The sequence below is a fragment of the Symphalangus syndactylus genome, chromosome 21 (assembly GCF_028878055.3).
Source record: "Symphalangus syndactylus isolate Jambi chromosome 21, NHGRI_mSymSyn1-v2.1_pri, whole genome shotgun sequence".
Taxonomy (NCBI): domain Eukaryota; kingdom Metazoa; phylum Chordata; class Mammalia; order Primates; family Hylobatidae; genus Symphalangus; species Symphalangus syndactylus.
Window position 1 is genome coordinate 53,888,952 of NC_072443.2, and position 21,587 is coordinate 53,910,538.

At 43.0% G+C, this 21,587-nt stretch overlaps 1 protein-coding gene across 12 annotated transcripts in view; it reads right to left on the reverse strand.

The window, feature by feature from the left end:
- C21H3orf20 (chromosome 21 C3orf20 homolog) overlaps window positions 1-21,367 on the reverse strand; it is a 95,159-nt gene extending 73,792 nt beyond the window's left edge. For 5 of the 12 annotated variants that reach the window (XM_063630260.1, XM_055259374.2, XM_055259370.2 and 2 more), the window contains exons 1-5: window positions 21,225-21,367; window positions 14,048-14,104; window positions 13,179-13,798; window positions 11,995-12,135; window positions 6,280-6,399 (exon numbers count right to left, since the gene is read on the reverse strand). In XM_063630260.1, the coding sequence (XP_063486330.1) occupies window positions 6,280-6,399; window positions 11,995-12,135; window positions 13,179-13,662 (745 nt within the window). In that variant the 5' untranslated portion in view covers window positions 13,663-13,798; window positions 14,048-14,104; window positions 21,225-21,367. The other 7 variants (XM_055259372.2, XM_055259373.2, XM_055259367.2 and 4 more) reach the window with 7 other exon arrangements.
- Window positions 21,368-21,587: the final 220 nt, after the last annotated feature.

Here is a 21,587-nt window from a genome sequence, read left to right on the forward strand (position 1 = left end):
GTAAAAGGAAGACAGGAGGGAAGGAAAGAAGAATGAGAAGAGCACAAAACAACCAGAGAAACAACAAAATGGCAGGAGTAAGTCCTTACTTATTAATAATGACATTGAATATAAATGGACTAAACTCTCCAATCAAACGACATAGGGTTGTCGGATGGATAAAAAAACAAGACCCCATGATCAGAAGCACACTCTACTTATAAAAACGCACATAAACTGAAAATAAAGGAATGAAAAAAAGATGTTACACACCAATGGAAATCAAAAAAGAGCAGGAGTAGCTATACTTAGACAAAATAGATTTTGAAACAAAAACTATAGAAAGAGACAAGGAAGGTCACTATATAATAAAGAAGTCAATTCAGCAAGAAGATATAACAATTGTAAACATATATATACCCAACACTGGAGCAGCCAGACATATAAAGCAAATATTATTAGAACTAAAGAGAGAGAAAGACACCAATAAAATAATAGCTGGAGATAGCAACACCCTGTTTTCAGCATTGAACAGATCTTCCAGACAGAAAATCAACAAAGAAACATCAGTCTTAATCTGTACTATAGACCAAATGGACCTAATAGATATTTACAGAATATTTCATGCAATGGCTGCAAAATACACATTCTTTTCCTTAGCACATGGATCATTTTCAAAGCTATATCATATGTTAGGTCACAAAATGAGTCTTAAAACATTAAAAAAAAAAACCTGAAATAACTGCAACCATCTTCTCTGACCACAATGGAATAAAACTAGAGATCAACAAGAGGAATTTTGGAAACTATATAAATTCATGGAAATTAAACAATATGCTCCTGAATGACCAGTGGGTCAGTGAAGAAATTAAGATGGAAATTTTAAAAATTCTTGAAGCAAAAGACAATGGAAACACGACATACCAAAACCTATGGAATACAGTGAAAGCAGTACTAAGAGGAAAATTTATAGCTGTTAAGTGCCTACATCAAAAAGAAGAAAAACTTCAGCCCAGGCACGGTGGCTTACTCCTGTAATCCCAGCACTTTGAGAGGCCGAGGAAGGTGGATCACTTGAGGTCAGAAGTTCAAGACCAGCCTGGTCAACATGGTGAAACCCTGTCTCTACTAAAAATACAAAAATTACCCAGGCATAGTGGTGCATGTCTGTAATCCCAGCTACTCAGGAGGCTGAGGCAGGAGAATTGCTTGAACTCGGGAGGTGGAAGTTGCAGTGAGCTGAGATCACACCACTGCACTCCAGCCTGGGGCAACAGAGTGAGACTTCATCTCAAAAAAAAAAAAAAAGAAGAAGAAAAACTTCAAATAAACAACCCAATGATGCAACTTAAAGAACTAGAAAAGCAAGAGCAAACCAAACACAAAATTAGTAGAAGAAATAATAAGAGCAGAAATAAACAAACTGAAACAAGGAAAACAATACAAGAGATCAATAAAAACAAAAGCTGTTTTTTTAAAAGTTAAAAACAAATTTGACAACCTTTTGCCAGACTAAGAAAAAAAGAGAGAAGACCCAATTAAATAAAATCAGAGATGAAAAAGGAGACATTACAACTGATATTGCAAAAATTCAAAGGATCATTAGTCCCTATTAGGAGCAACTATATGTCAATAAATTGGGAATCTAGAAGAAATGGATAAATTCCTAGACACATACAACCTACCAAAACTGAGCCATGAAGAAATCCAAAACCTGAACAGACCAATAACAACTAACGAGATTGAAACTATAATAAAAAGTCTCCCAGAAAAGAAAAGCCTGGGACTCAATAGCTTCACTGTCAAATTCTACCAAACATTTAAAGAACATACCAATCCTACTCAAACTTTTCTGAAAAATAGAGGAGGAGGGAATACTTATAAACTCATTCTATGATGCCAGTATTACTCTGATACCAAAACCAGACAAAGACACATCAAAAAAAGAAAACTACAAGCCAATACCACTGATGAATACTGGTGCAAAAATCCTCAATACTAGCAAATTGAATTCAACAACACATTAAGAAGATCATTCATCATGACCAAGTGGGATTTATCTCTGGGATGCAAGGATGGTTCAACATATGCAAATCAATCAATGTGATACATCCTATCAACAGAATGAAGTACAAAAACCCTATGGCCATTTCAACTCATACTAGAAAAGCATTTGATAAAATTCAACATCCCTTCATGATAGAAACCCTCAAAAAACTGGGTATAGAAGGAATATGCTTTAACATAGTAAAAGCCATATATGACAGACTCATACCTAATATCATACTGAATGGGGAAAAAGTGAAAGCCTTTCCTCTAAAATCAGGAACACGACAAGGATGCCCACTTTCACCACTATTATTCAATATAGTACTGGGAGTCCTGGCTAGAGCAATCAGAAAAGAGAAAGAAATAAAGAGCATCCAAATTGGAAAGGAAGAAGTCAAACTATCCTTGTTTGCAGATGATATGATCTTATATTTGGAAAAACCTACAGACTCCACCAAAAAATTATTAGAACTGATAAACTCAGTAAGGTTGCAGCATACAAAAATCAACACACAAAAATCAGTAGCATTTCTATATGCCGACAGTGGACAGTCTGAACAAGAAAGTAAGAAAGTAATTCCATTTAAAATAGTCAGGAATTAAACAAAGAAATGAAAGATTTCTACAATGAAAACTATAAAACACTGATACAAAAAACTGAGGATGACATCAAAAAATGGAAAGCTATTCTATGTTCATGGATTGGAAGAATAAATATTGTTAAAATGTCTGTACTACCCAAAGCAATCTACAGATTTAATGCAATTACTATCAAAATACCAATGGCAATCTTCACAGAAATGGAAAAAACATTCCTAAAGTTTATATGGAACCACAAAAGACCTAGAATAGCCAAAGCTATCATAAACAAAAATAATAAAACTAGAGGAATCACCTTACCTGACTTCAAATTATATAACAGAGCTATAGTAACCAAAACAGCATGATACTGGCATAAAAACAGACGTGTAGACCAGTGAAACACAATACAGAGCCCCAAAATAAATCTATACGTCTACAATGAACCCATTTATGACAAAGGTGCCAAGAACATACACTGGGGAAAGAACAATCTTTTCAATAAATTGTGCTGGGAAAATTGGATATCCATATGCAGAAGGACCCCTATCTCTCACCATACACAAAAATAAAATCAAAATGGATTAAAGACTTAAATCTCAGGCCACAAACTATTAACTACTAATAGAAAACATTAGGGGAAACTCTCCAGGACGTTGGAGTGGGCAAAGATTTCTTGAGTAATACCCCACAAGCACAGGCAACCAAAACAAAAATGGACAAATCAGATCACATCAAGTTAAAAAGCTTCTGCACAGCAAAGGAAACAATCAACAAAGTGAAGAGACAACCCACAGAATGGGAGAACATATTTGCAAACTACCCATTTGATAAAGGATTAATGACCAGAATATATAAGGAGTTCAAACAATTCTATAGGAAAAAAAAAATCTAATAATCTGATTGAATGATCTTTCAAGCTCATTCTTCTCAAAAAAAGACAAAAATGGCAAATAGGTATATGAAAAGGTGCCCAACATCACTGATAGTCAGAGAAATGCAAATTAAAACTACAAGGTGGTATCATCTCACCCAGTTAAAACGGCTTTTGTCCAAAAGACAGGCAACAACAAATGCTGGTGAGGATATGGAGAAAAGGAAACCCTCATAACTGTTGGTGGGAACGTCAATTAGCACAACCACTATGGAGAACAGTTCGGGGGCTCCTCAGAAAAATAAAGATAGAGCTACTATACAATCCAGCAATTCCATAGCCGGGCGCGGTGGCTCACGCTTGTAATCCCAGCACTTTGGGAGGCCGAGGTGGGCGGATCACGAGGTCAGGAGATCGAGACCACAGTGAAACCCCATCTCTACTAAAAATACAAAAAATTAGCTGGGCGTGGTGGCGGGCGCCTGTAGTCCCAGCTACTCGGAGAGGCTGAGGCAGGAGAATGGCGTGAACCCGGGAGGCGGAGCTTGCAGTGAGCCGAGATTGCGCCACTGCACTCCAGCCTGGGTGACAGAGCGAGACTCCATCTCAAAAAAAAAAAAAAAAAAAAATCCAGCAATTCCACTCCTAGGTGTATACCTGAAAGAAAGAAATCAGTATAATGAAGAGATATCTGCACTCCCATGTTTAGGGCAGCACTCACAATAGCCAAGAATTGGAAGCAACCTAAGTGTCAATCAACAACAGATAAATGGATGAAGAAAGTGTGGTACCTACACGTAATGGAGTACTAGTCAGCCACAAAAAGAGAATGAGATCCTGTCATTTGCAACAACATGAATGAAACTGGAGATCATTATGGTAAGTGAAATAAGCCAGACACAGAAAGGCAAACTTCATATGTTCTAATTTATCAGAGCTAAAAATTAAAACAATTAAACTCATGGAGACAGAGAGCAGATGGTTACCAGAGGCTGGGAAGGGTAGTGTGGAGTGGGGAGGGCTAATGGATACAAAAAAACAGTAAGAATGAATAAGACCTAGTATTTGATAGCACACAGGGTGATTACAGTCAAATATAATTTAATTATATATTTTTAAATAACTAAAAGAGTACAATTGAATTGTTTGTAACACAAAGGATAAATGCATAAGGTGATGGACACCCCATTTGGCTTGATGTGATTATTGTGTGCCTGTATCAAAATATCTCACGTAACCCATAAACATATATACCAACTATACCCACAAAAATTTAAAATTAAAAAAAGTTATATGAATGTGGTCCCTCTCTCTCTCTGCCTCAAAATATCTTAATATTTTTGGACCACAGTTGACCATGGGTAACTGAAACCACAGAAAGGGGAAACCCTGGATAAGGAGGACTTCTGTATTTAACTTTTGCTTTGAAACAGCCTTGCTCAAGACATCACCCTCAGGTTCACTAGGCAGAAAAAGTCATTAAATCACCAGGTGTCTTGAGGGTACTTTCTTTTCCCTCAAACTGACTGTGGGATCACAGGGCCAGATCTAGGGCCAGCTCAGGAGGGCACATGATAATGGAGTACTAAGCCAGGCACACATGCAATGGTGTGCTGGCAATGGTGCTGTGGGTTATTGTACCACAATGAGATGAAGCACATCAACACAGGTAAAGCAGTCAGGTAGGTGTGGCAGCCGCTGAAGCTACTCCGTGCCCGGAAGGAGGAGGTCAGCTCCTTTAAGCAAGGTATTTTCTGTCTTACAAGTCCACATCTGTATCCCCAGCATTTGGTACAGAGACTGACAGTTAGCAAGTGTTCAATAACCATTTGTTCAATAACGGAAAGAGTATAGGATGAGCTTGATATGGTGAGTGATGAAATACAAGGCACGTCCATGAGGACCATCCCCCTTTTACCAACATGGAGGTGAGGGCTGAGGAAGGCAGGTCAAACAGCGAGCCAGGGGCGGGGGCACGGAGGAAATCCAAGCTCCTTGGCTTCCAGCCTTACCTCCAGTGTCTGTGGAAATCAACTGGACAGCCTGAGCATTCCTGCCTGCCACCCACCTTCCCACCACCTTCAGGAACATGGTCCTCTCCTACCTACCCTGTCCCCACAACCCAGCTGTCATGGCTAGCAGGGTGGGCCTGGGAGTTCTGCCAGGCCTTGCCCTGCTGTCTGTAGCCCCAGCCTGTCTCTCCTCTGAGCTTCTTCTTGAGCAGCTGTTGTTACACTGGTTGTCTTTGTCTGCCACCTGTTCTCTTCCTGAAGCCTCTCCTGTGTGTGTCTTCCTCAGCAGAATAGGAATATCTTCTATGTCTTTGTTTCCTGCCCACACAAACTTGCCCAATTTGGGATGTGCAACTGAGGTCTACCAGGTTTGGTATCCAAATACCTTTCTTCAGATACCAGTTCCCCCACTTGCTGTGTGACTGGACAGAGCTGTCTGAGCAGAGGCGTGAGTTTGGGATACTGTAGGGATGGAAGAGATGGGTTTGGTGGGATGTTGTCCCAGGGGAGGGATGCCACATCGCTGGGAATATAGGGCATGAGCAAGCTGAAATGATGAGCCCATGCTATGCAGTGATAGGGCTGGACTGTGACAACCCTTCCATGAGCAAATCTGTGTGGAGAGCTGCTGGATCTCCAGGCAGAGCCGCTATGTATCCTTCTAATCAGAAGACCAAATCAAACCATCCCACTGACCTACACAGGGTAGACGGAAACCTATCCCCCACCCCACCGCCACCACCAATGAATGGTAGGCCATGAGATCTTGCTAGGAACCATTTTTACCTATTTTCTTCTTGGCTTCTTTTCCAGTAGAGAGGGAAAAGCTCAGACAGTCTGTGGAAGAGTGGTAGATCAGCTGGTAAGGCGAGTTCACCCCCATGGCGCACATGTTTGCGAGGGACTCTGGAGTGGGAGAGAGAGATTCTTCTTTCAACTGTTTACTTTAAATTTTATTAGCCAAAAATGTAACATGGATTTCTTGTTCTAGTAGTAAGGTGGGTCAGATACTGTAAAGTGCCGCGTTGTTACAAAACGCCTAGATCTTGGAAGAAGGAGATTTTGCAATGCACTGGCAGAGCAATTAGGGGAAGTCTTTACAGTTCCCCTCTGCAGTGCCCCTCCTCCCCAACCCTCTCAAGAGGGGGACTGGAGCAAGGAACAGCAAGCAAGCACAAAAAGTGATATTACTCCAAGGGCACAGGCAGGTATCAGTGCTGCACCAGGTCAAGAGGATAAGCCTTGGGCCAGCAAGAAGGCAATTAAGAATCATCTATTCCCCCTTATCTAAGCCACAGAAATCAGATGCTTCTTCAATAATATATCAGTCTCTTGCAGAATCATACCATCTTGTGTAGATTCATTTGATATCTGACCACTTAAGAATTAAAATGTAGCACCCTTATGGCTAGTGGAAAATCTTATTCATTCTTACACAAACCCCACCAAATCATTTGTTTATTCCTCCTCCAAATCTAGTCATTTCACTGGTTAGGCATGAAACCATTGTTAGAAAATTTTAGGTAATTCATTCATCACAGCTCACTCAAATTCAAAAAGAAAATGGCAAACTTGACCTCCTAAGTGGACAAAGACTATAGAGATTCCACAATGGATGATAAAACACAAAAGTAATCACCTCTGCTAGTGATCCAGAAGTTGAAATTAAGACAACTTCAGGACCTTCTAACTTGGTAGAAATGAAAAGAACTAACAATAGCCAGTAATGGTAAAGAAGGAATAAAACCCATTAACCCTGTTGGTGTAGAGAGAATCCAAATTAAGTGTGATTTCAGAAGAAGAGCTATATATATATACTGAGACCTCTGCTCCAATAATCCCTCTTCTGTGAAGTTAACCAAATACAACAGAAATAAGAAGCCAGGTGCATAAAGTTGCCTATTACAATATATATTATACAAATAACAAAAAGCCTGGAAACCTAAGCATTTAAGTAAATGCGGAACATGAACATTACAAGGATGCCCACTCAAAATGACAATTATTTAAAGTATGTAGCCATGTTGGAAAATAGTTGTACTCTGTTAAGTAAAAGAAACTAAGAAACAGAAAAACTGCAATACTCTAAATATGTATACACACACACACACACACACACACACACGAGCACAGGAACCACAAAGGAAACTGCAAAGGTGAAAAGTAGCTCTTATATAAAGATGGCAGGATTGCTTCCTCTTTTTTGCATTTTTATTAATAATATTGTCGTCAACTAAAAATAAAGGAGCAGTCTGGTTTTCTTCAGTGACAAGCCAGGGCTAGTAGGTATCAGGACAGGAGGGAAGACTACTTAGCACAGGGGATATTCTGGATACAGCTTTTTTTCTTTTTCTTTTCTTTTTTTTTTTTTTTTTGAGACAGTCTCACTCTGTCATCCAGGCTGGAGTGCAGTGGCACAATCTCGGCTCACTGCAACCTCTGCTTCCCAGGTTCAAGCGATTCTCCAGCCTCAGCCTCCCGAGTAGCTGGGACTACAGATGTGTGCCACCACGGCTGGCTAATTTTTTTGTATTTTTAGTAGAGACAGGGTTTCATCATGTTGGCCAGGCTGGTCTTGAACTCCTGGCCTCAAGCAATCCTCCTGCCTCAGCCTCCCAAAGTGCTGGGATTACAGTCATGAGCCACCACACTCGGCCTGGTCCCAACTTTAAAAGAAGTTAACTCTAGACCTCACATAAGAGGACGGTCCTGAAAAACATAATTCATGCAAAACAAATCATCAGAGTTTGAATCTTCTTTTTTATGCCCCAGGAGCACTATCTAAGTAAAGTCCTTTTAGGATGAATGAGTGTTTTTCCAAAAGAAATGGATCACTCCTTCATTTTTGTTTTGCTACTTAGATTTTTGTCTTTAAACTCTAGGCTTATTTAAAGAGAGGGGCGTCTGCACCAGCAAGTGCCAACAAGACAGGGAGGCTTGCTAGGGAGTGTGATGGAGAGGGGCGCTCTCAGCAATCAGCTGCTGCTGCAGCAGGACAGCAAGATACAGAGATCACCCAAAAGGCCCCCTGCCCCCAGCTCAGCTTAACTCTCTTCCCATTCTCCTCCCTTAGATGAATTGCAGCCCACAGAGGATGCCAGAAGCCACTGCGCCTCCCTCATCCTGAAAGCATGCTGAAACACTTTATCAGAAGGAGTGTTAGTGGTGAGGACCATTTTCCTTTTAAAGGTAAGGAGACATGATATTCAGGTAGGAGTGGCTCAGGCAGGTGTGAGGTCCGAGGGATGGGCTGGAGCTACCCTGACATCTGCCATGGGACTCTCATGCACGTGCAACTGACTGCTTAGCAGCTGTGCCCCCAAATGAGGGAGATCTTTAAGCCCCAAAACAGAATGCAAGGTGCAGAGCTCTGTCTGGCGATCACCCACCTGCACAAATAATTACAGCACAGCTAGAGGACCTAGAGCCTAGCTGGTCTCAGAGCCTAGCTGATCCTAAACAAAACAGGCACAGTGTAACTTCCCCTAAAACAGAGATCTTCATTTCATGGTAAACACTGTGGGGAAGAGTGTTTTATCACAACTTTGTCTTAGAAAAGGAAGCCAAAATTTATGAAAATAACATTTTATCTTGTATTTTAAAAAATTAGTTGGTACTCTAAGAACACACTAAGTCTTACAAAGAAAATTAAAATGACTGCTGGGTGTTTCAAGGCAGTATGGTTTCTTTCTTCCTCAATGATTGTATTATGGCAATAAAACATAAGGCCCTTCATGTTTTCCTTTTGAAAAATTATTGAAGAGCTTTACTTCTTTTTATTTTCTCTCCATGGAGTCATGATCCTGCATTCGGTTTTCCCTTCTGCGGCAGGCGGCTAGTGCTGCTCCCCCGCCCCCCATCAGGCATCAGGGGCATTGGAGGGGCATTCTGCAGCTCTCCAGCATCACTTTCATTGACTTCATGAAATCTTACATTTTTTTCCCCAAGATCTGCAATTTTTCTATGCAATTTATTTGCACTGTATGTGTGTATTAGCACATGTTTAATCTCTGACCATCAGAGGAGCCTGACAAAGATACTGACTCAGTGGACAGGGAGAGAGACTAAATGGGGACTGACTCTACAGGTGAGGGCAAATAGTTGGGAGATAGAATTTTTTTATGCTTCCTATAAAACCTCTCGTCAGTGAGTACTTTTAGGCATTCAAAAAGAACACCTGTGTATTTACCGAGCTTAAGACATAAAACACTGCAGAGCAAAAACCAAATAACTTGATTTAAAAATGGATTAAGGACCCAAATAGACATTTCTCAAAAGAAGAGATACAAATGGCCAATAGGTATATGAAAAAAATGCTCAATGTCAGTAATCATCAGAAAAATGCAAATCAAGACCACAGTGAGATACCACGTTACACCTGTTATAATGGCTATTACCAAAATGACAAAAGCTAAGAAGTGCCGGCAAGAGTGTGGAGAAAAGGAAACCCTTGTACGCAGCTGGTGGGAATGGAGATTGGTGCTGTCATTATGGAAAACAGTATGGAGTTCCTCCAAAATTTAAAAATGGAACTACCATATGATCCAGCAATTCCACTTCTGGGTATTTATCCAAAGAAAATAAATCAGTATTTCAAAGAGATATCTGCACTCCTATGCTCATCGCAGTATTAACAATAGCCAAGACATGGAAACAACCTAGTGTTCATCAAAGGATAAATGGATAAAGAAAATGTCACACACACAGACACACACGCACAAATATGATTCAGCTATTAAAAAAGGAAATCCTGGGCTGGGCGTGGTGGCTCATACCTGCAATCCCAACACTTTGGGAGGCCAAGGCAGATGGATCACAAGGTGAAGAGATCGAGACCATCCTGGCCAACATGGTGAAACCCCGTCTCTACTAAAAATACAAAAATGAGCCGAGCATGGTGGCGCACGCCTGTTGTCCCAGCTACTCGAGCGGCTGCGGCAGGAGAATGGCGTGAACCCGAGAGGCGGAGCTTGCAGTGAGCCAAGATCGTGCCACTGCACTCCAGCCTGGCGACAGAGTGAGATTCCGTCTCAAAAAAAAAAAAAAAAAAAGGAAATCCTGCCATTTGCTACAACATAAGTGAACCTAGAGTACATTATATCCTGAATGACAAAAAAAGCCAGAAAAAAAAAAGATAAATCCTGTATGATCTCACATATATAAGGAATCTAAAAAAGTCAAACTCAAACTCATAGAAGCAGAGAGTGAACGGTGGTTGACAGGGACTGGAGGGTGGCAGCGGGGGAGTGGGAAGATATTAGTCAAAGGGTACAAACTTTCACTTATAAGAGGAATGAGTTGTGGAGAACTAATATATAGCATGGTGACTATAGTTAATATCACTGTATTGCACACTCAAAATTTGCTTGGGGAGATTTTGTGTTCTCAACATACACACACACACACACACACACACACACAGAGACAGAGAGACAGAGAGAGAGAGAGAGAGGTCACTGGGTGAGAAAAAAGCAACAAAAAGAACATTACAGACTCAATTGCTTGCTGTCTTCCAGATCCTGTTCCCCTTCTCTCTCCCCAGAGATCACTTCCTCGAATTTCCCCCTTCATGCTTTTATACTTGTACTTTGTGTAATGTACCTATAAATGATATATTACTACTTTCCATGCTTTTAAACTTTGAAAAATAATATCCTCCCATAGCTTCCTCTTTTTTTTCCTTAATACTATCATTGGAGATTTCTCTCTGTGAATATGCTTTAGTGCCTCACTCATTTTCATGATTATGTCCCACTGTCTAAATGGACCTTAATTTATATCTTTTTCTCCTGTTGATAAACATTCGGATTAATTTTTGCCAGTCCAAAGAATTCTGCAATAAACATTTCTTTTTTTATTTTTAATTTAAAGATAGTCTCACTACGTTGCCCAAGCTGGTCTTGAACTCCTGGACTCAAGGGATCCTACTGCCTTGGCCTCCCAAAGTGCTGAGATTACAGGCATAAGCCACCATGCCTGCCTGCAATAAACATTCTTGTATGACTTCTGGAATACGTGTGAGCTTCCCTCAGGCTGTGTGACTCGAGTGCAGCCTGTGGACTGCCACTGACCCACACAGGCCATGACCAGGTGAGCACAAAAACTGAAGGTGAGCACTGAGAGGCCTGTGCAGCAACTTGACACCGCTGTGACATTTATCATGTGTTTAAAAGGGTCGGTCCACAACACACTGGAAATTTTAAACATGAGTCCTTCACTGCACGTAGCTTGAAAGCACAGCTCTAGGGAATGACCTCTAAGAGGAACTGCTGGGTTGTGAGGTATAGCCGTCGCCCACTCAGCAGATACCACCAAACCACTCTCCACAGGAATTGCACCAATTCCTCCACTCACCCGAAGCATTTGAAAATCCCTGTTGCTCCACATCCACCTCAATTCTTGGAAATGTCAAACCTTCAAACTGCGGGTTTTGCCTTTCCATTGCATTCCTGCTGATATTGTTTGCACTTCTTACCTAAGGGTTGAAGCTCAGGTACCCACCTTTCCACAACTGTCCGCTGCTGTAGCCACTTCTCCCAGCTGTGCCAATCAGGCAGTTGAAGGCCATCTCCTTGGCGTTGAGGTGGAGGAGCTGGCTGGCCTCCACAAAGCGCCTGGTGATGTCCAAGGGGTTGGCATCCACTAAAGCAATGATAGAAAGCAACACGTGTCCCTCCTAGCACAGGGCTAATGCTTCCAGAAAAGGACCTCTGTAAATGGCCCAGGAAAGAAGGGTAGAGTGCTATTCCTAGGATATGCGGGGGTGAGGGGGCTACTGTGAAAGGCTCTCAAGCTCTGAGGACCCTTCAGGTGTCGCTTTGCTCTCCTCCCTTTGCCTGTCTCTCTTCCTACCCATAGGCCTGGGTACCGATGCTATTGGTTTCTGAAATGACGCAGCATCCAGAAGGCTCCATCACTGGTGCTGCTCTAGGTCCTGGCCTTGATCCTGGGATGACACCTTCACTTTGGAAGGACCCCAGTTCTTTTTTTTTTTTTTTTTTTTTTTGAGATGGAGTCTCGCTCTATCACCCAGGCTGGAGTGCAGTGGCATGATCTTGGCTCAGTGCAACCTCCACCTCCTGGGTTCAAGCGATTCTCCTGCCTTGGCTTCCTGAGTAGCTGGGATTACAGGTGTGCACCACTACGCCCGGCTAATTTTTGTGTTTTTAGTAGAGTCAGGGTTTTACCATATTGGCCGGGCTGGTCTCAAACTCCTGACCTTGTGATCCTCCTGCCTCGGCCTCCCAAAGTGCTGGGATTACAGGGGTGAGCCACCGTGCCTGGCCTGGGACCCTGGTTCTTATGACTCCCCCTTGTTCTGGCTCTACTGGGCTCCATCTGGCTACTTCCCAATCAGCCCTCCTGATTTGAAAACTTCACATGCCACTCGGACATGGATGCTATCTCCCCACCTCAGCATCGTTCTCACAATCACTACCCCTCAGTGTCTCTGACCTTGCACCGTTCCTATTACTAACCTTCCAATCTGGACTCTGCAAAGCTGGGGCAATGGCAGGAAAAATGGGAGAACAGGGAGGAGTGAGAGGATGATTCCAGGAGCCGCAGAGGGAAGGCATCCAATTCCTACAGCAGACCCACGGTTGCCACCTGTTCCCAGCATGTGCCTCTGAGACGCCTGTCTGTAGTGGCTGTGGTGGGCACATACACAAACATCCGGGCCTTACCCGACATAGACTCCACCATGGCCTTCATCTTCAGTCTGAGGAGCTCCGTCAGCAGGTGGATGGACTGCTGCTGAAACCTGTTCAAGGTCTCCTGGTGGGCGCGCACCTGACGGGCCATGGTGGGAGAGGGGGCGGAGCACTTGGCTGCCCCAGTGGTTGCCAGCAGCACTGGACGTGGTGGTGCTGGTGGTGGTGGAGGTACTGGCTTCTTCAGTGTGGGGACCTGCACAAAGGTGGGTTCCATGAGCACCACCAGGGGGGCTCCAAAGCTGATCTCCAGGCCCAAGATGTCAGACGGGGTAGGCACTGAAGGGTCGCTGATGAGCTCTTCCCAAGTGAACTCAAAGATGTTTCTGATGCCCTTTGGTATAGAAATGCCTGCATTCTGGCACATCATGAGGAGTTTGGAGATGCGGGCCAGTAGCTTGGGGGCCATGGCTGTGTATTGCTGGTATAATTCTAGGTTACTCTTGATGTAACTCATGAGAGGGATCTTCAGCTACAAAGAGAGCTCTCTGAGAGGTGACTTAGAGCAAAAGTTCTTCCCTATGGTGAAGGCTTGGAGATGGACAGAATGGATGTGCTGAAGTGGCCCTTACAGGTCATTGAGCCAGTGGTTCCTATCCGGAAAGGACAAGAAAAGAGTTAGTCACTCTCCCCATAGTAGGGCAAGGGGATGTCCCCCATCCCTTACCTACCCAGAGACACCATCAGAGAGACCAATGTTAGTGAGTCACTTTGGGAAGGGTCTGGTGATAAGTATGGTTCCAGGAAAGCTTCAAGGACAGTCACATAAACTGGGTACAGGACCCTGGGGGGGGGGCTGGAGGAATGGAAGGGCTGGGGAAGAGAGAAAGGTCCCATTGCACCTTTTGTAGCTAGAGATCCGAGGGTGAAAGATCTGCTTGTGGTCAATCAATAAGAACCTGCAAGAACAAAAAGATGTTTCACTGGTTCTCTTTGGAAGCAAGGGATGCAGAAGCTCCTGGTTGCAATGCCAAGATGGGCATGGAATTATCCAACATGTACATCTGAGGGCAGACAGGAAAGAATGAGGACAATGCATTTACTAAGCTCAATCACTAATATGATTTGCCAAATTTCATCAAATCCAAGACATTAGTGATCAAAAGATGCACCATCTTATAAGAAAAAAATGAATGTAAGCTGCCATTGACTGTAAGACATATCACAATTTCAGAGATGTTAAAGTTGGAAAATACGTGCCTGAAAATCAATGGACTATAATAAATATTTTTCCACTTTAATACCACAGTAATGTTTACCCTGACATATTTCTACATTGTGTTTTATTCTTACCTTCTTAACTTATGCCAAAAATAGACCACTGGTTGAAGAAAGGAAGCATAAAGAACAATTTAATAAGCAAAAAAATGTCTAGAAAAACCTGTAAATACACTGGTAGAGTTTTGTAACCAGATCCCAAAAGTTTCATTTTTCTGAACAAAATGAACCTGATAGCAGTCCTTAATAATATATCAAATTAAAACTAGTCACATCTTATGCTACACAAAAATGATTTGTTTCTTGTAAAATTCCCAAGGGACTTTATGAGAGTGTGAGCCTCCGTGAAAGACTCAAGAATCCAGAGCACGTAGCAAAGATCAACCCGAGGGAGACTTAGAGGAGGAGGGGTGGGGGGGTCTGTCCTCTCTGCTGATGGCCATCTCCAGCATCTTGATGCAGAGTCAGCGAGTTGTTCCTGTTGTCCAACTCCAACGACCCTAACCAGCTCACTTACCAGGAAGGGCTGCTGGCCCAAGCCTTCTGACCACACTTGTCAGTGAGTGCAGCTGTCCAACCATCTCTTCGACCACCTTTTATCCTGACAACCACTCCAGCCAACACACCTATGTCTTCTTTTCCACTAGACAATGCTCCCTTTCCCTTTTCAAACTCTGTCCCCCCTGGAGCCACCCCAAGTTCGCCATTCCAGGACGGCCTGCCTGGTGCCCACCTTCCGTGTTTACAGGGCAGGCTCATGGCCATGAGCTCGTGTGCCCACCCAGTGGTGAGAAGGCTATCATCTTTCTTGTTTTGCTGAGGAATCAGAGCTCTTGGTCAGGACTCACCCATCTGCAGACTCCTGGCACAGAGGCCTTTCCAAACACCACACTAATTTTTCATGGCCTCTGACCTGCCTCTGTCCATCTATCAGTAACAAAATCTCCAAGGAACATGAGCCCCAAAGAGCAAACCCTTCTAGCATCCTACTGGTTTGCAGATACAGTGGCTTCCTACACCTATTTGTTGACCCCCTGGCATCTCCATTCCTCAGCTTTGCAGATTGGGAAAAAGAGCTTTGTTTTTGAAATGATAAGTCCACAGGACAAAGAAACCACTCAGAATCCCGGTCATCTGGGCAACCAGCCAGAGGGATCCAATCCTGACTGTGCAGGGCAGATTTTTTTTTTTAAAGTCGGGACTCAAATGAGAAGAAGGAGATAACTAATATAAGTCTTGAAATATTAACTGGTTTGGGAAACTTATCCCCCCTGCCACCTGTTCCTTTGTTTTTTGAGGTTAATTTTGAAGATATATCTTACAGATAAAAGCTGAATTTTCGAACAGCTTTATTGAGATAAAATTCACATACAGTCCACCCTTTTTAACATGTGTACAATGGCTTTTAGTATATTCAGAGTTGTATAACCATTACTATCTAATTTTAGAACATTCTATTGCCCTCATACAAAACCCATCATCAGTCACTCCATTTCCCCTCACCCTCAGGCAACCATTCATCTAGTTTCTGTCTCTATGGATTTGCCTGTTCTGGACATTTCATAAAAACAGGATCATCAACTATGTGTTTTTTTTTTTTGTGACTGTCTTCTTTCACTTGCTGTAATGTTTTTTAAATTCATCCATGTTATATAGCATGTATCAGTACTTCATTCCTTTTAATGGCAGAATAATATTCCACTGTGTGGATATACCACAATTTGTTGATCCACTCATTTGTTAATGGGCATTTTGGTTATTTTTATTTTTTGGCTAATATGAATAGTGCTATGAATATGCATACATAAGCTTTTGTGTGGATGTATGTTTTCATTCTCTCACATATGTATACCTAGAAGTGGGATTGCTGGGTCATAGGGTAACTCACTGTTTAACTTTGTGAGGGCTTGCCAGACTGCCGTATCATTTCACAGTCCCACCAGCGGCGTTATGAGAATTCCAATTTCTCTCTTTGCCAGCACTTGTTATTATGTGTTTTTGACTCTAGTGCTATCCTAGTAGATGTGAAATTATGTCTCATTGTGGTTCTGATTTGCATTTCCCTAATGACTAATTTGTGTTTCCCTAGGCATCTTTTCATACGCTTATTGGCCATTTTATATCTTTTTTTTGAGAAATGTGTATTCAGATCTAAAATCTGTTTTAAAAAGCAATGCCATTTTAAATTAAATGTGAAGATAACCTATGTTTATTACTGTATATTTACATCTCTTCAAAACTCAGAGGTGACCATATGACTACACCCTGGCCTGAGATGCAGATGAAGCTCCTGGGTAAAGGACCCTGAGAAATCTGTTTGAAGGAGGCTGCCTTCAGGGAATGAACAATTTTTTTTTTTTTTTAACCAGCTGACCTCTCTAGTCCTTCTTGCCTGAAATGGATAAGATGGCTGCAGCTCCAGCAACCATTTTGAGCCACGAGGTTACTCTGAAGAGGGAAACCTCGCATTAAAGGTGGCCAATGTCAACAGCAGAGCCTGGGCTCCTGATGACATTGTGGCACCCACACCAGCACTTAACCATCCACCTCCAAGCTTTTTCCACATGCAAATGAACCTCTAATGCCTTTAAGCCACTTTATTTAGCTCTCTATTCTGGCCAATGAAAGTGATTCCCCACTGACCTACCACCATGTTAGATCATCACTCCTTCCTATTTATCCGATTTCTATTTTGTCATTCATTTTTCCTTCACTGAGACATGGATCTTGACCTAAAGTAACTCAACAGTGAACAGGCAGAGCAGACTTACAAAATCGACATATGTGATAAGGGTCACACTAAAGAAAAATGTACAAAGGCCATGAAAACAAAAACAAAAAGGAAAGAACTGGCACTAGACAGTGTTCTAAAAGATGAGTAAGAAGTTGCCAGGCAGTTAGGAAGAAGACAGGCATTCTAGGAAGAAGGAACAGCACCTACAAAGAGATGGTGACATCAGAAACATGGTGGGCTCCGAGGACTGCACGCACCTCAGTATGTCTGGGGTGTGGGGGGATCCGTGGGAGAGTAGCAGATGAAACTGGGAAAGTGGCCTAGAATCAGATCTTGCAGGGCCTTGTATGTCATTCCAAAGAATTTGCATCTGCTATATAATCAAATACTCCATGCAAATATTGAAATGTATTGTCTTTAATGGCTAATTGTGTCCCATATGGTCTCATCTCTGCAATTGGAGGGCAGGGACCATGTCTTCTCTTTTACAATCTCTACAATGCTAAGCCCAGCGCTGCTACTTGCCAGAAACGGAAAAATATCTGTAGCCTTAAAGTCAGCCACATAGCCTAAGGGACCTACGCAGATGGCTATAAACAAAGCTTCAAGATGCAATTCCCACAAAGAAATGAAATGTATAAGAAATGTATAAAGGATATGAGGGATGACCATGGATGCAGCACCTTCTTCAATCAACAATCTGCTGCATGTCTCCACTGTTTCCAGTTAGCTTCTGGGACAGGGATGGGGAAGGCATGGGCCCTGCTCTTGAGGGGCTCACAGTAGAGACGGGAGAGACACACACAGAAGGCTACAGTAAGTCAGAGTGCTCTCTGCAAGGCGGAATGAAACCCAGAGAAGGAAGTGTCACTGGGAGGCCAAGAGTTAAGGTTCTCACGTCACATGAACGTGTGTTCAGGTGATGTGACCTTGAGCCCAGCCTTTGATCTGTGTGATGTTCCCAATGGCCACGTGTGACACTAGTCCCCATCTTCAAGGACTGTGAGGATTAGTGAGATGATGTGTGTGAAGGGTCAGCACACACGCAGCACACAGTTGAATGTTCAGTAAATGTTAAGTAGAAAAAAGGTCATTATTTGAAGTGGTCAAAGGCTGTATTCCAGGCGATGGGCACAGCTCTTGTACAGGCTGAAGGCTCCAAACAGCCCTGACAAGTTTGTGGAACAGCAAGGAACTGGATGCCGCTACAGGATAGTGTAGACGTGGGGAGGGTAGGACCAGGTGAGAGGAGCCTGAGCTTGATCTTGTAGCTGATGGGAAACTACTGAAGTTGGCAAACAAAGGAGGCATCTGCATTGTAGGGTGCTCCTTCCGCTGCTGGCAGCATGGAGGGAAGTGTGGTAGGGTGAGTGGATATGGACAGCTGCTGCTAGGGGTTAGCCAAGGATGTGAGCTGCACCCATAGCACACTTATTTCTGCCTACGATCAAAAAGCATGTTCAGGCCGGGCATGGTGGCTCACACCTGTAATCCCAGCACTTTGGGAGGCTGAGGCGGGGAGATCACCTGAGGTCAGGAGTTCGAGACTAGCCTGGCCAACATGGTGAAACCCCATCTCCAGTAAAAATACAAAAAGTAGCCAGGCGTGCTGGTGCGCACCTGTAATCCCAGCTACTCAGTAGGCTGAGGCAGAAGAATCGCCCGAACCCGGGAGGCAGAGGTTGCAGTGAGTCAAGATCGCGCCATTGCACTCCAGCCTGGGCAACAGGAGCGAAACTCCCATCCCATCTCAAAAAAAAAAAAAAAAAAAAAAAAAAAAAAAAAAAAAAAAGAAAAAAAAGGATGTCCAGTCCTAGGAGCACCTGGAAGGCTATAAAAATGCACAGACCCAGCAAACTGCCAGGGGTACATGGTGGTGCTAAAGCAGGACAGGGAGGAAAAGGGAAGACGTTCTGAATGAGCTTCAGGAAAATCAAGGGTACCCGGCCAGAAGGCAGCTGAGGGGAAATGGGCATAGATTTAAAAGCAGAGAGAGGGCACACCTCCACCCCTTTACTGGCACTGATCCAAAACACATTTTTTGGTCAAAGTATACACAGCTGTATACTTAAGAAGAAAATCAAACTAAGCCTCCTCAGGTTATCTGGTCATGGCATTCTCTGCTATTTTCTCTAGTTTCTGGCTCTCTGATTTTAATCAGAAACACTTCTGATAAGGGCAGCAAGTCCAGATGTCAGCGCGTGACTGCAATTTGTGAGCAGGCACGGCTTTAGGCTAGGACAGGTCTGAGAATCAGCCCTCACGAGATGCATAAAAGAAATGGAGGTGGGCCTAGGAAAATTAATAGATGCTGTTCTCTGTACTGTTAAGCATATAAAACAGCATTCTGGACAGATGCTTGGCAGAGAAAAGGAAAGAAGGGCTCTGATAGAGAGAAGTGGATCTTAACGTGAGCAGGGTCGGGGTCACTGCACGTAAGATTGAGCTTAACTTCACGGGACGCCAATGTTAATGTGACACTGGAATCTCATGGTGGCCATCCTGGAGTGGATTCTCAAGGAGATTCACTGCGGTATCAAAGGGTCCTTACTGTGATGGGTCTCCTGAGAAGACCCATCAAGAAACATAAAATCGACCATCTCTTTGACCCAGTTATCCTGCTTACGAAAGTGGCACCCCAGGGGACAGTTTCAAAATGGGGGGAGGAGTGTCAGGGAAGGTATCTGTATAAAAATCGACGTTTGTTAAACCATACTAAAAGATGCTTATAGCCACTTCATTCCCTGTAGTGAAATAATGATGTACATTAAGCTGATGAACTATTAGGCAACAATTAAAAATAACTAGGAAGCTCGGTTTTAGAAATGTTAAAGAAAGAAGAACCAAATGGTGTGTATACACTGATTACACATTCCATGGAAACCTGTGCAGATCATAAGTTGGACACAGAGATACAAAGCCTTTTCTTTTTAAGGAAAAGGTGATTATTTTTGGAAAAGCAATAAAACCTGGGTTCCCAGCAAAGACAGTGGCACAGTTATCAGACTCACTTGCAACCTGGGAGACCTGGGCTGGGAGCAAGGCCCACTCTTGTATTTTTTGGTTTTCAAAAACCCTGAACAACTATGGCTGTGCGTGGAGAGGGTGGTGTGGGGTGGGGTGCAGGGAGGTGGACTCTGTTCAACCTCAGGGAATAATGACCAAAAAAAAAAAAAAAAAAGGCAGGGGTGAGGGGGAAGGAATGCAGTACACCCCACAGAAAATGCTTAAAACCTGGCCAAACTGTTACCAAGCATGTGAGCTTTCAGAGTTAGGGAGAATGTGGCAATTAGAAATGTAGTGGAGGGCCAGGTGCAGTGGCTCACACCCGTAATCCCAGCACTTTGGGAGGACGAGGCTGGTAGATCATCTGAGGTCAGGAGTTCGAGACCAGCCTGGTCAACATGGGTGAAACTCCATTTCTACTAAAAATACAAAAATTAGCCAGACATGGTGGTGCATGCCTGTAATCCCAGCTACTTGGGAGGCTGAGGCAGGAGAATCACTTGAACGCGGGGAGTGGAGGTTGCAGTGAGCCACTGCACTCCAGCCTGGGCAGCAGAGTGAGACTCCATCTCCAAAAATAAATAAATAAATAAATAAATAAATAAATAAATAAATAAATAAATAACAAAAACAAAAGAAATACAGTGGAGAAAGAAGCTGTTTCAATTGAGGGTGGAACAGATGCGATATTTCTGGCCACTCCTACCACTGGACAAAAGCACACTTACTATGAGTGACTATATAGATGCAGCCTGGAATTTACTAAGAAACACCATAACAGAACATCAATAGGCCAGGGTGACAGGTTTTCACTACAACACCTTACTTCCTTTGAACATTGGATTTTCTGGTTTTCCTAGACAATGACCTACACCAATCACACCATCCCTGGCCTCTCGCCCCCAGTACACACACGTTAAACATGAAGATAATGTACACAGCACCGGGACAAAACACCTCACCCAGCCAGCTAACAGGGGGAGGCAGGATGACTGTGGTAGTTTCATCTACTCTCATCTTTTCAGTGGGTCAATGAATTCCTTTCAATGATCATCACTCACCTTAGCCATGTAGTTTTTTACAGGAACTGCTTGCCGAATAACCGACTTAGTTCAATTTACTGACTTAAAAGGACACAGTATGGCATGGGCTACTCCAGGTTGTGTTAACTGTAAAGACCAGTACCCATCCCCGTTCCAAATTCTAAACTCTACTACCTCATCGGTATGTCACAACAAGGTCAGCTGAAAACCTCCCTGTGGGCTGCACTTGAGCTTTCACAGGGAATAAACGACCTCACAAGTCTGGCAAATGTATGGCTAAACGCAGCAGGAATCTCATGTATATGGATCTGAATGTTCTTTGGGAATTCTGCAGCAAACAAAATGATTTATTGAGCCAATTCAAACAAACTCTATCAAAAC